Raw genomic sequence first — 12,880 nt, 5'->3', positions numbered from 1 at the left:
ACATACATGAATCATAATACTTTGCAAATGGCAACATGATGAATGAAAATAAGATGTGGGTATGTCATAAAAAACAGTACTACCGTTCACTGAGCAAGCACCGTTCTAATATCTAATACCTAATATCTAATATCTAATATCTAATACCTAATACCATTCACCGGGCAGGCACCTGTTATGCCCCAATAATGGGTCCGTGATTAAAGGAGCGAGACTGATACAAAGCACAGGTCAAGCAAAGCTTCATTTCGCACCAAGCATCAAGAATCTAACAGAACCTTCGGGGCCGCACCTCTTACAAGAGAGGGCAACCCTTCTCTGTTTCACAGACTAGCTTTTAAGGGCAAAGGCCATGCGGTCGGGCCTGGCCACGCACAGGTGGCCAATGAGATTGTAACACACACAGGAAACTCCACAGTGATTCTAGGTGACCCATTGAGTTACAATTTACCCTAGTAGACATTTGAACCAGCCTCTTACACCTTGATTGGGATTGGCGCCCAAAGGGCGGGGCCCATACTCCTTGCTAACCAGGGAGACAGTATGCATCCCCCCACTGATCGGATGTCTCCACCTCACCTGACCCACCTTTGTATCTGGGCTTTGTTACCTGAAGCTGGTTTCCGGGACTTGTCTCCAAGTAAATCTCCTGGGGGAAGGGAAGCAGGGACAGTTTCTAAATAGGTCCTTACAGCACCGTTCTAATATCTCACTGGTATTAATGCCTTTTTCTTTTTAATTTTATTTATTTATTTGACAGAGAGAGAGATCACAAGTAGGCAGAGAGGCAGGCAGAGGGACAGCGGGAAGCAGGCTCCCTGCTGAGCAGAGAGCCCGATGCGGGGCTCCATCCCTGGACCCCGAGACCATGACCTGAGCTGAAGGCAGAGGCTTAACCCACTGAGCCACTCAGGCACCCCTAGTAACGCCTTTTCATCCCAAATCAGCTTCATTTCAAAGAAAGGTAAACTGAGGCACAAAGCAATTAATGATTCATTTGCCTAAGATTCCACATTGGAGGTAGAAGAGAGCTGGGATTTGAACCCGGGGCAGAGCCTATTTGCTTAACCATCACCACTGCGTCTCTGTTGAATAATATATAATACAGCTGTATTATTTGGTCAGAGTGCTGCCCTCTTTGAATAAAACCACTCTCTCTCCTGGAACGATTCTAACTCTAATGGTAATTCTGTACGTTGATTTTTGTGTTGATATCTATTTGTCTATCCCAAGAATAACAACATGTTTAAAACATAGAAAAGAACCAGGTCCATATTTTCTGTCAATCAGCTTCAAATAGAATAAATAGCCCTGAGTTAACTACACAGAGTTTAACGGCACCTGTTTCACTATAACTTACATGGAGTTACCTTCAGTGCTACTGAAGATGTTTGGTCCCCAAAGCCACCACGGCAGGTCTTCCAAGCCCCTTTTGGCTGAGTTTCCAGTCCCTTCCCCCATATTTTCAGAATTTACTACCAAGAGAGAGATGGGGGCAAGAGAAGGGAGGGAAGAGGCCAGCCTGGGCGGGGGCTCTCCACTTGGATTCACAAGGGGCAGAAAAAGAGAGATAAAGGTTTGGTGGCCACTGATATTCCTTCTGGGTCTGTGACTCAGGGCACAGGCCATGCTCCCCTGGATGGCCTTGGGGGTGGCATGGCAAGGTCCCCTCACACAGGTAGAGGTCTGGTCTCCCTCCTTGACCTGTCCTCTGACCACTCCCCTGATGCCAGCCTTATCCCTGGCCTAAAAACACCAATTCCGGCCTATGGGGGCCACAGAAAGGAGGGAGGGCTGAAAGGGACCATTTCTGGACAGCCAAGGACAAACTGAATGTAGGAAAGAGGATGCGCCCCTCCCCCACCCTCTCCCCGGAAGAACAGCCGGAAGCCAGCGCAAGAACAGCCGGAAGCCAGCGCAAGAACAGCCGGAAGCCAGAGGTCTGCCTCCTAGCATCATGTTCCCTATCTGCCGGCTTACACCGCCTTTACTTCTGGGAATCCAGAAATCTGTCGGAGGCAGGGAGGGAAAGAGAGAGAAAAAGATGAAGAGAGTTAGGGAGACCCAGAGGAAAAGGGTAAGAGGTTGGAGAGACCAACACAGGCGTACCTTAGAGATATTGCAGGTTTAGTTCAGGGTCACTGTAACAAAACACGCATTGCGGTAAAGTGGGTCCGATGAATTTTTGGCTTTCCGGTGCGTCTAAAAGTTATGTTTGCACTACACTGTAGTTTTGTGAGTGTGCAAAAGCATTTGCCTAAAAAAACCAATGTGCATATCTTCATTAAAAACTACTTTTTTTTAACGATTTTATTTATTTATTTGAGAGAGAGAGTAAGCACGAGCACGGGCAGCAGCAGAGGAAGAGGAAGAAGGAGAAGCAGACTCCCCGCTGAGCACAGAGCCCTACTCAGGGCTCAGTCCCAGGACCAGGGATCAGACACTTAACCCACTGAGCCACACAGGCGCCCTTGAGGCAGTTTCTTAAAAGAAGACAATGGTCAAGTTTGCCACATCAAGTGACTCTTACTTTTGCGAATGATTTCTCTGCAGCACATGATGCTGTGATAGCATTTTACCCACTGCAGGACTTCTTCCAAAATTGGAGTCAGTCCTCTCACATCCTGTTGCAGCTTTCTCAACTGGGTTTATGGAATATTCTAAATCCTTTGTTGTCATTTCCACATCTTCATAGCATCTTCACTAGGAGCAGTTTCTATCTCAAGAAACCACTTTCTGGGGCACCTGTGTGGCTCAGTCAGTTAAGCCTCTACCTTCAGCTCAGGTCATGATCCCAGGGTCCTGGGATCCCAGGGTCCTGGGAGAGCATCAGTCTCTCCACTCTGCAGGGAGCCTGCTTCCCCCCCTCTCTCTGCCTGCCTCTCTGCCTACTTGTGATCTCTCTCTGTCAAATAAATAAAAAAAAAATCTTTTAAAAAGGAAGGAAGAAAGAAACAAACAAACCACTTTCTGTGTTCGCCCATAAGAAGCAACTCCTCATTGGTTCAAGTTTCGTCATGAGACGGCAGCAAGTCCCATCTCCAGGCTCCACTTCTGATTCTAGTTCTCTTGCTATTTCCACCTCATGTGCAGTTATTTCCTCCATTGAAATCTTTACACTTTCAAAGTCATCCATGAAGGTTGGAATCAAATTCTTCCAAACTCCTATTAACGTTGATTTGTTAAAAGATTTTATTTATTTAGGGGCTCCTGGGTGGCTCAGTGGGTTAAAGCCTTTGCCTTCAGCTCAGGTCATAGTCTCAGGGTCCTGGGATCGAGCCCTGCATCGGGCTCTCTGCTCAGTGGGAAGTCTGCTTCCTCCTCTCTCTCTGCCTGCCTCTCCGCCTACTTGTGATCTCTGTCTGTCAAATAAATAAATAAAATATTAAAAAAAAAAGATTTTATTTATTTAGTTGACAGAACACAAGAGAGAGATAGAGAGACAGAGAGAGAGTGTGTTGGGGGGAAGGGCAGAAGGAGAGGGAGAAGCAGACTCTGCTGAGCAGAGAGCCTGATGTGGGGCTCGATGCCAGGACCCTAGGATCGTGACCTGAGCCAAAGGTAGACGCCTAATAACTGAGCCACCCAGACTCCCCGTGAAATGTATTTTTTAAAAGATTTTATTTATTCATTTGAGACAGAAAGAGAGAAAGAGCATAAGCAGGGGGAGAGACAGGGGGACAGGGAGAAGCAGACTCCCCACTGAGCCTGGAGCTCAATGCGGGACTCGATTCCAGGACTCTGGGATCATGACCTGAGGCAAAGGCAGAGGCCTAACAACTGAGCCACCCAGATGCGCACCCCCCCCCACCCCATGGGGTCTTAAATACTAAGCTTAAATACTAATACTTGAAAGTTAAAGTGACTCTTCGATCCCAGGGCTGCAAAGTAGATGTTGTGTCAGCAATCATGAACACATTAACCTTGTCCGCCTCTATCAGAGCTCCTAGATGACCAGGTGCCTTGGCAATGAGCAGCACTATTTTGAAAGGAATCTTTTTTCCTGAGCAGTAGATCTCAACAATGGGCTTAAAATATTCACAGTATTAAACTGTTTTAAACAGATGTGTTATCATCCAGGCTTTGTTCCACTTATAAAGTGGAGCCAGCAGAATTCTGAAGGGTCCTAGAATTTTCATAATAGTAAATAAGCATTGGCTTCACCCCGAAGTCACCAGCTACATTAGCCCCTAACAAGTGAATGGGTCTGTCCTTTGGACCTTTGAAGCCAGACACGGACATTGCCTCTTTAGTTATGAAAGTCCTAGATGGCATCTTCTTCCAATAAAAAGCTGTTTCTTCCACAGTGAAAATCTGTTGGGGCACTTGGGTGGCTCGGTTAGCAGGGCACCCAGCTCTTGGTTTCAGCTCAGGTCTGATCTCAGGTTTGCGGGATTGAGCCCCATGCCGGGTTCCACACTCAGCTCAGAGTCTGCTTAGGATTCTTTCGCTCCCTCTCCCTCTGCCCCTTCTGCTCCTGCTCTCTCAAATAAATAAATAAATAAATAAAACCTTAAAAAAAAAAAGGTACTTTATGACTGATACTAAATCTTTTTCAGTTATGTGGGTTGCAAAAGTCTTCCCCAGTCTGTGAGGGACTGCCTTCTCACTTTCTTTATAATCTTCTACTATCCCAAATTCCTAAAGATCAGCTCCTATATTACTGAGCGTTACTTTCAGATCTCTAATGCCACCGGAATATGTTTGTTTGTTTTCAAAGATTTTATTTTTGAGTAGTCTCCACACCCAGTGTGGGGCTTGAACTCACCACCCTGAAATCAAGAGTTGCAGGCCCAGGGCACTTGGGTAGCTCAGATGGTTGGGCATCTGCCTTCGGCTAGGGTGGTGATCTCCAGGTCCTGGGATAGAGCCCATGTCGGGCTCCCAGTTCAGTGGGGAGTGTACTTCTCCCTCTCCCTCTCCCTCTGCCTCTCCCCCTGCTTGTGCTCTCTCTCTCTCTCTCTCAGATGAATAAATAAAATCTTAAAAAAAAAAAAGAGTTGCATTCTCTACCACCTAAGCTAGACAATTACCCCAGACATTTATAGTTGGTTCATCCAGAGGATCAAAATTTACCTTCCCCCTCATGGATGGACAACTGTCCCAGACCCATTTCCAACACTGTATTCTCTCACCCTGCCCCTCCTCTTCTGACCAGAAACTCCACCCTGAGAATTTAATTATAAAAAATAAATTCTCTATTCTGTTCCTTTGTCACTGTGTCGATTTTTGTGTTTTGTCACTCCGTTGTAATTCTCGTATTATCAGATTGGTCACACTTGGTATTATCTCTTCTTTTTCTTCTCAGATTGACTTGACTATTCTAGGTCCTTTTTTCTTCCATGTAAATTTTTTGATCAGCTTGCTCAATTCCATAAAGGGAAGAGATCAACACTTTTGGGATCTTAATTGGAATCACATTGAGTTTCCAATTAATTTGGGAGAGAACTAACATTTGTCTAACATGACGCTTTTCTGACCGTTATTACCTTGGCACATTAATGCATATATTTCAGTCTTCTTTTTTTGGTCCCTCTGTAAAAATTGTGCTGCATTCACCTCTAGGGTCTTGCTCTATCCTTGTTAGATCTACTCCTGGGGTTTGTGGGTTTTGCCACTCCCCCTTCCCACATCAAATATGCCAGGCACGTCCTTCCTCACCTCCTACTCCTGCCTCGGGGTCCACACTCCTCCTTCCCACCATCCAGGGAGCAGCTGTCCTGCTCCAACAACTGACTTCCCTGTGAGGCCTTGTCAGCGGGGGTAGAGCTCACATTTCCCACCTCAGGTCCTATCAGCAGAGTCTGAGGAGAATGACAGTTGTTTCGGTGGGGACAACGGGCTGCATTCTGTACAGGCTCTTCTCAGGGCCCCCTTCTCCCAGGCCACAGCAACTGTTCTTGCAGATAGGGTAGGGCCCCACCTGTCAGCTCTAATTACTCTTCAGGCGACACCCAACTCCCTGCCCACTTCTTCATGCTTGGTAAGCAAGTCTAGTATGTGTTCTCCTACCCAGTTGCCTGTTCAGGGGTCTATCATTGCCTGGAATTGGTGGGCAGAGGAACGGTGGTCTTTGGTATGGGACTGTCCCTCCCAAGGGCCTGACCTCTCACCTCGGAGGAGCTGCAAGTTCCCAGAATGTTCTCTGAGCTGTCACCATATCCAGGCCTCAGACCCTCACCAGAGCTCCCCTCAGATAGTTGAGGGACTATCGTCACCAGCCGAGAGGAGCTGTGTCAGAGAATACGGCTGAACTCCCAATTCTACAACTTTGGCCTCCACAACTGTGCCCTCAGCACCCCCACCCTTGAGGAGACCTCCCTGGCTTCTTTTCAGAGCTCCTTGTGCAAGGGTCAACACTGCTCTCAACTTCCAACAAATGGGAAGGGCTCCAGGCCAAGGCCGATCCCCAAGAGGGGACAATAGGACACTGAAACCTGACAGAGCCAGGGGCCTCAAGGGGACCCAGGCCTCCATTAATTTTTCAAGCTTTCATTGAGCCACATCCACTCTCAAGGGCTGGTCATGGGCATCTGGGCTCGTCACAGCAGGCCTTCAAGGAGCAGCCCACTGGCTGGCCTCAGACACAGGGTGTACTCAGAGGTAAAACCAAACGATGAAAGGAAGGATACTCTTTGTCTACTGGATCCCTTCTAGGAGCCAGCCCTGGACCTAGTAATTTCCCATGTCTTGATCCTGTCAGAGGCAGGAGTTATGGTAAGTCCCACATTAGAGAAAAGGACCACCACATAGCACCGCTCCTAGAGGGTGTTATTGCTATCCCCACTCGTTCAGTGAACAGTCTTTTCCTGGGGCACCTGGGTGGCTCAGTGGGTGGAGCATGTGACTCTTATTCTTGGGGTTGTGAGTTCAAGACCCACATTGGGTGTAGAGATTACTTTTTAAGGTGGGGGGCACCTGGATGGCTCAGTCGTTAAGCATCTGCCTTTGGCTCAGGTCATGATCCCATGGTCCTGGGTTTGAGACCTACATCGGGCTCCCTGCTCAGCAGGAAGCCTGCTTTCCCTCTCCCACTCACCCTGCTCCTGTTCCTGCTCTCGCTCTCTCTTGCGGTCAAATAAAAATAAAATCTTTACACACACCCACCAAAGCCCTTAGCTATATGGCAGCTCTCACCCCCGGCCCTGCTGCCTGTCTGGCACCCTAACTGCTGACTTTCAGTGTATCTGTTCCGTGTCCTCCGTGCCTTGCACAGGCCTGGCACACACTTGCTTGCACTCCAGTGCTTGCTGTTGACATGGATGGCCCAGTAATGGACACCTAATCGCGGGGGGCAGGGGTCTCTCCAGAACGCTCCTAGATGGCCCTGAGGGTCTTGGGAAGAGGAGCAGGGAGGAGGACTGCAGAGGTCACATACTGTCTAGTCCACAGGCCTCAGGTTCACAAGTTGGCACTCAGATCCTTTTTTTTTTTTTTTTAATTGACTTTAAGGAACAGGAGGTTTGGCCAATTTCCTCAAAGTTGCTGGCCTCTCCCCAGCAGCAGAGGGTGGGGGGTAGAGGTCAGGGTGGTGCAGGCAGGATCCATTACATAGGCTAAATCAGGAACTAGAAGGAATTGCTCTGTGCCCGCTCTGTTGCCAGAGAGAATGGTTATCTTTCCAGGAAAGACTGAGGAAATCCTTAGCAGAGCCGTTGGTTTTCTACCTTGGGGAAAATATCTGGGGCAGGCTGACGGGTGTGGGGAAGGATTAATCCAGGGGAGAGTGGGAAGGAGGTGGACAGGGGAGTTAATCTCAGGGGGGTAAGGGGGTTGACAATAAACTGTGACTAGACCCACCCAGTTGGAGGCAACAGCTTCCCCTCCCCCACCTCCCTTCCCACCCGCCTCTGGGGTTCCCCATTGTTACCAGAGACAACATCCTGTTTCCCTTACTTGCCTCGCTAGCCCAGGCCCTGGATCCCCTCACTCTGCTGGGGTGGGGGAGGGGGGGTGGAGATGGAGGATGGGGGATGGGGCAAGCCTCAGGCTCCAGGTCCAGGGCCCAGGGATCTCACAGCTGTGGAAACTGAGGTTGGAGGGGTCACAGCAGTGGCTTATGTGAGCCAGTGCTTGGTTGGGACTCCATGGTGCCCTCAAAATTACACACTTCAGGGGGTCACAGAGGGAACAACTGAGGTCTGACTTCCTCTTCTTTAGGTTCCTATGGCCGGTTCCCCCTCTCCCAAAGGCTCCCTAGCTGCTATAGCAAGTACGGTTCTCACATCTTAGGAGTGTATTCAGATCAATGGAGCTCTGGGGATCTGCCGCACAAGCTCTGGACAAGCAGGCCTGAGTCTGGGTCACATCACAGAACCTCTACTGATCTATTCTTACATTGCTTATTGCTAAGCACTGAGGACACGGCAGCAGTTAAAGCAGAGGTAAGTCCCTACAGTCTTGTGGGGGAGGTAGTTAAGCAACAAGACAAGGAAGTAAAATAAAATATATAGCATGTCAGATAATGACTTGCTGTGGAGATAAGTAAAACAGGTTTGGATGGGGAGGAGACAGAGGAGATGGGGTGGAGGAGTATCATTTTAAACAGGATGGATAGGTAACATACGGGCAAAGACTTAAGGAGGTAAGAGGTAGAGCCAGGTGAAGACCTGGAGAAAGAGCCTTGTGCAAAGTAGCAAGAGTAGGTGCAAAGGCCCTGAGGCAGAAAATATATCTGACACAGGGGCGCCTCAGTAGCTCAGTGGGTTAAAGCCTCTGCCCTCTGCTCAGGTCATGATCTCAGGGTCCTGGGATTGAGTCCAGCATCGGGTTCTCTGCTCAGCAGAGAGCTTGCTTCTCCCTCACCCCAACTCTCTGCCTGCCTCTCTGCCTACTTGTGATCTCTGTCTGTCAAATAAATAAATAAATAAATAAATAAATAAATAAAATCCTTTAAAAAGAAAATATATCTGACACAGTTAAGGAAAAGCAAAGAATCCAGTGTGGCTGGAGCAGAATGACAGAGACCGGATAGAATTGAGTCAGAATGCTAAGGGAGGTCAGACCACCAAGGCCTTGTAGGTCATAATGAAAAGCTTTGGCTTTAACTCTGAGTGAGATGGGAGCCCCTGGATAGTTTATGCAGAAGGAAGACAGGACGTGATTCATGTTTCATAAAGACCATTCTGGTCTCTATACGGAAAAGAGAAACAGGTGTGGAAAGGGGAAATGGGAACCCCATTTAACAGACTACTACAATAATTCAGGTGAGGAATGATGAATGCTCAGAGAAGAGCAGTCATGGCGACATCAGTGAGGTAGTGAGATTCTGAATATTTTGAAAGTAGTTACCAGGATTTACTAATATGGGGTAGTGAACCATGATGGGAAGAGAGAAGTGAAGAGAACGTCCAAGATTTTGGCCAGAGGAACTAGAAAGTGGCAGTTGCCACTTACAGAGATCGGAATGCCTGAGGGAGGGGCAGGTCTAAGTGGAGATCATGCCGTTCATTTATCTGCTGTATGACTCCGGGTAAGTTGGTTTACCACTCTGGACCTCGGTATCCTCATCTGTACAATGGTTATAATAATGGCAATGAATTCACAAGATTGGCACATGTGCAGACTCAGTGTGTGTCCCTCCCATGCTCCAGGGATGGCCCATGGCCAACACATCTGCTAGGGAAGCACCCGGAAGGAGAGGAACACTATGTCAATAAATCTGTGCTCTAGCTCCTCTCCCCTGCTTCCTGCAGGCAGAAGTGGGACGGGCATGTTTGATATTTGTTTTTTTTCTTCAGGGTCTTTGACAGTTTTAGACATAGTCATGGTACTAATGGAGACTGGCGGTGGGATGTGGATAAATGCTATTCTAGAGGATGTGAAGCTTCCAAAACACTTTGATGGCCATTATCTCTTCTGAGTCCAGAAAGGCCAAAAGTAGACCCATTTTAGGAAGTAGGAGGATGAGGTATTTAAAAACAAAACCAACCCAGGCTGTCTCTGTATCAAGATATCTCTGGGAACTTCACTTAATCTTGGGGCAAAAGTGGGTAAAGAGCGTCCTAAAATGGGTCTCCCTCTTCCTGACCTGAGTGACAGTGCCACCCTGCTGTGTCCAACTGGGCCCAGCTACCCGATGGACGGTGACCCCACTCCTCTACCCGCAGGAGACAGCCCACAGGTCCCGTTCTCCCTGTGCAGGCCCCTCTTGGCCAGAGTCTCTAGCCTGCAGCCTTCCTGCTTCTGTGGTTTGGGCAAGTGGGTCTCTCACATCGCTCCATTCCAGTTCCCTCTGCCCGTTAACTCCCACTTACTGAGTTAATAGACTGAGTTAACAGATGGGACTAGAAACCAGAAGAATCGATGTGCCTAAGGTCATACCCTTAGAAAGTGCAGTCTGGGTTCTGTACCCAGCGGGAAGAATTCCTGCATCTGTTCCTTCCACTTCTTCCAGCCTAGCTGCCTCCGCCCCTCAATATACCAGGAGCCAGAACACAGCTGTCTCTTCGTGGCTCCCCCCACCCAGGCCAGCTATCCTAGGGTGGGACTGAGCTCAGTGGGGGCAGTCTTGTAGTGTCCGGTGACACAGCAGTGTCCCTGCAGGCAAATTCGGCCAGAGATTCATTCTGAACCACGGTTCTGACTGGTGAGAGCTACTGCTGATCGGTGGGTGTGCGGCATTGGGGGGGTTGGATCAGGGGGCCTCAGAAGAAAACTTACAATTGCCTGGGGATGGAAGAAATCCTACAGGATTGAGAAGAGTTGGGGAATGCCAGGGAGCCTGAGGGTTTGAATGGGGTGGGGGATGGAAGGAGACTGGCTAAAGGAGTTGGGGGGGGTGGAAATCTAGTGAACAGTAGGAGACCCTGGAGGCTGGGAAGGGCAAACTCTAAGTCCTAGTCTCAACTTTACTCTCCCCTTGGCTTGGTGTCTTCATCGGCGCTGTGGTAAGAATCCTCCTGCCCCAGCCACCTTGCTAAGAGAAAGGGCCTCTGGAAAGCCAAAATGACCCATAAATCGAGGTGGAGGGGAGCATAAGGGTAGAAACTGAAGTGGCATAGGGGGAGCCTGCGAACCCCAAGTTTTACGCCAGCTGAGGTTGGAGCAGGAAAGGGGCAAGCCTAGAGTCTGGATTGCCTTTACAGTCACTGACCCAGCCATGCCCGCTCCACTGCTCCCACTGCTGCTGCGAACGCTGCTGTCCCGCCTGCTGCTGCCTGCCGCCCGCCTGGCCCGCCGGCACTTCCTGCCCCTGCTGCGCCGACTGGCCCGCCACCTAGGCTCACAGGATGTTCGTGAGGCTTTGCTGGGCTGTGTGTTGTTCATCCTCAGCCAGAGACACCCACCTGACGCAGAGGAGGCCTCCAGAGTGGCCGGCCAGGAGAGGCGGGAGAGGCTAGCTCCCCTCAAATGAGGCCGTGATCCCTGACGTTGGCTGTATCATCGAAAGCCCTTCTTTTGGAGCATGACAGTCCCAGCACCGTCACACAGCGTAGCCTACCCGGTGTGCGGAAGACATGGTGTGGGGGGGGGGACTGAGCACAAGAAGGGTCTGACCGGCAATGCCTCCCCACTGCCAGCAGGAATGACTGCAAGGATACCCAGCATCTAGAGGGCATAAAACTGATCATTACCCTCTCCCTGAATTCCTCCTCCAAGGACACCTTTCCTACTCACATCTGGTTCTAGCGAATGGAGGAAGTGACTCTCCTCCCCCAGCCTCAAATGGTGGCATGAGGTCCAGGGAGGGACAGGGCTTACACAGGCAAAAATGACAATGTATTTGAGAGGCAAGATTTTAACCCTGACGGTTTGTCTTCCAGACTCAGGATTTACCTTAAAGTAATAGGACCTTGGTTGCCTAGGGAGGCAGTCTTGCCCCAAGGCCCAGCATGCAGCAGGTTCTCAATAAACATTTGTTGATTGGAGTTCTTGGGATGCCATTGAAAGTCCTGTCACCCACACAGTTCCTAGGCTCCTACCTAGAGAGACAGTCTAAGGTGGCCAGAGGGTGGGGGAGGAGGTAGAGAGGGGGCGGGGGTGGGGAAAACCACTCAAGAGTTCCTTTTGCTTCCTATCCCATTGTCCCGAAGTCCTCATCTCCTGGAGGTTGTTTCTCTTGTGTAACTTCAGTCAGTATGTCACACTGTGACCCAGCAGTCTTGGGTCCGATTTGGAGGTCTGGCTGGCCAGCTCAAGGTAAGGAGAAGAACGCCAAGTTCCTGAGTCTGTTTGGAGATTCTTCTCACCCAGTGGTGTGGGAAGAGGGAGATTTGTTTGCTAAGAGACCCCACGGGCAGCCACCCAGGGGAGCAGTGTAGAAATGCTTCCCCCGAGGGGCACTGTGTCCCTGAAGAGATGGAGTGGGGTGGAAGTGTCCAGAGGCGTTCGCCCCATTATTTCTGCCTCCCCAAAGAGCAGCTCCTAAGGAGTCAAACGAGAGTTGTCAGATTCATTTGCACTCAGCCTCCGGATAATTTGCTTATTGTTCCCAAACAATAGTCCTCCCTCCCTCCAGGAGTCTTGGGCTGTAGGTTCAGAGTGGGGAAATGAGGGATGTGGGCCTCTTTCAGGACCCCCATCCCGAGCCCGCACCGTTCAGAAGCTCGGCCCCGGGGGAGGAGGGGGGGAAGCGAGGCCAGAACCGCGCGCCGCCCCCCAATTCTCCCCCAGCCTCCAGGGGCTTTCCGCCAAAACCCAGCCCGGCCACCCTTTGGCACCATCTGCTTCCTCCAGGTGTCCACCAAAGCCAGTGCACGTGCTCGACCCTCTCGGGAAGGCCACGTGGGGGAAGGGGCGGAATGAAGGGGGTTCCAGCTCGTGGTCCCCTAACGCCGTTCCCCTCCGGGGTCACGAGCACCTTCTCTGCAGTCTGATCCCGGCCTTCCATGCCGCCGGCCTCCCAAAGCACTCCTCGCTCCCGAGCGGCGCGGGGCGG

The 12,880-nt window shown here is 50.1% G+C and overlaps 1 protein-coding gene across 1 annotated transcript; it reads left to right on the top strand.

The window, feature by feature from the left end:
• The first annotated feature begins 10,243 nt into the window (after positions 1-10,243).
• MYMX (myomixer, myoblast fusion factor) lies at positions 10,244-11,451 on the top strand. Its single transcript, XM_032862058.1, has 2 exons — positions 10,244-10,588; positions 11,088-11,451. Exon 2 carries the CDS (start codon positions 11,102-11,104, stop codon positions 11,354-11,356), a length of 255 nt encoding a protein of 84 aa, XP_032717949.1. The 5' UTR covers positions 10,244-10,588; positions 11,088-11,101; the 3' UTR covers positions 11,357-11,451.
• Positions 11,452-12,880: the final 1,429 nt, after the last annotated feature.

This window comes from Lontra canadensis, unplaced genomic scaffold, assembly GCF_010015895.1.
Source record: "Lontra canadensis isolate GAN:19392208 unplaced genomic scaffold, GSC_riverotter_1.0 scaffold23, whole genome shotgun sequence".
NCBI lineage: Eukaryota > Metazoa > Chordata > Mammalia > Carnivora > Mustelidae > Lontra > Lontra canadensis.
The sequence above is the reverse complement of the archived record's forward strand: the minus strand, read 5'-3'. Positions and strand labels throughout refer to the sequence as shown.

What these genes read in the sequence shown, in the direction of transcription:
- MYMX (XM_032862058.1), top strand. Translation starts at nt 11,102, where the DNA reads ATGCCCGCTCCACTGCTCCCACTGCTGCTGCGAACGCTGCTGTCCCGC.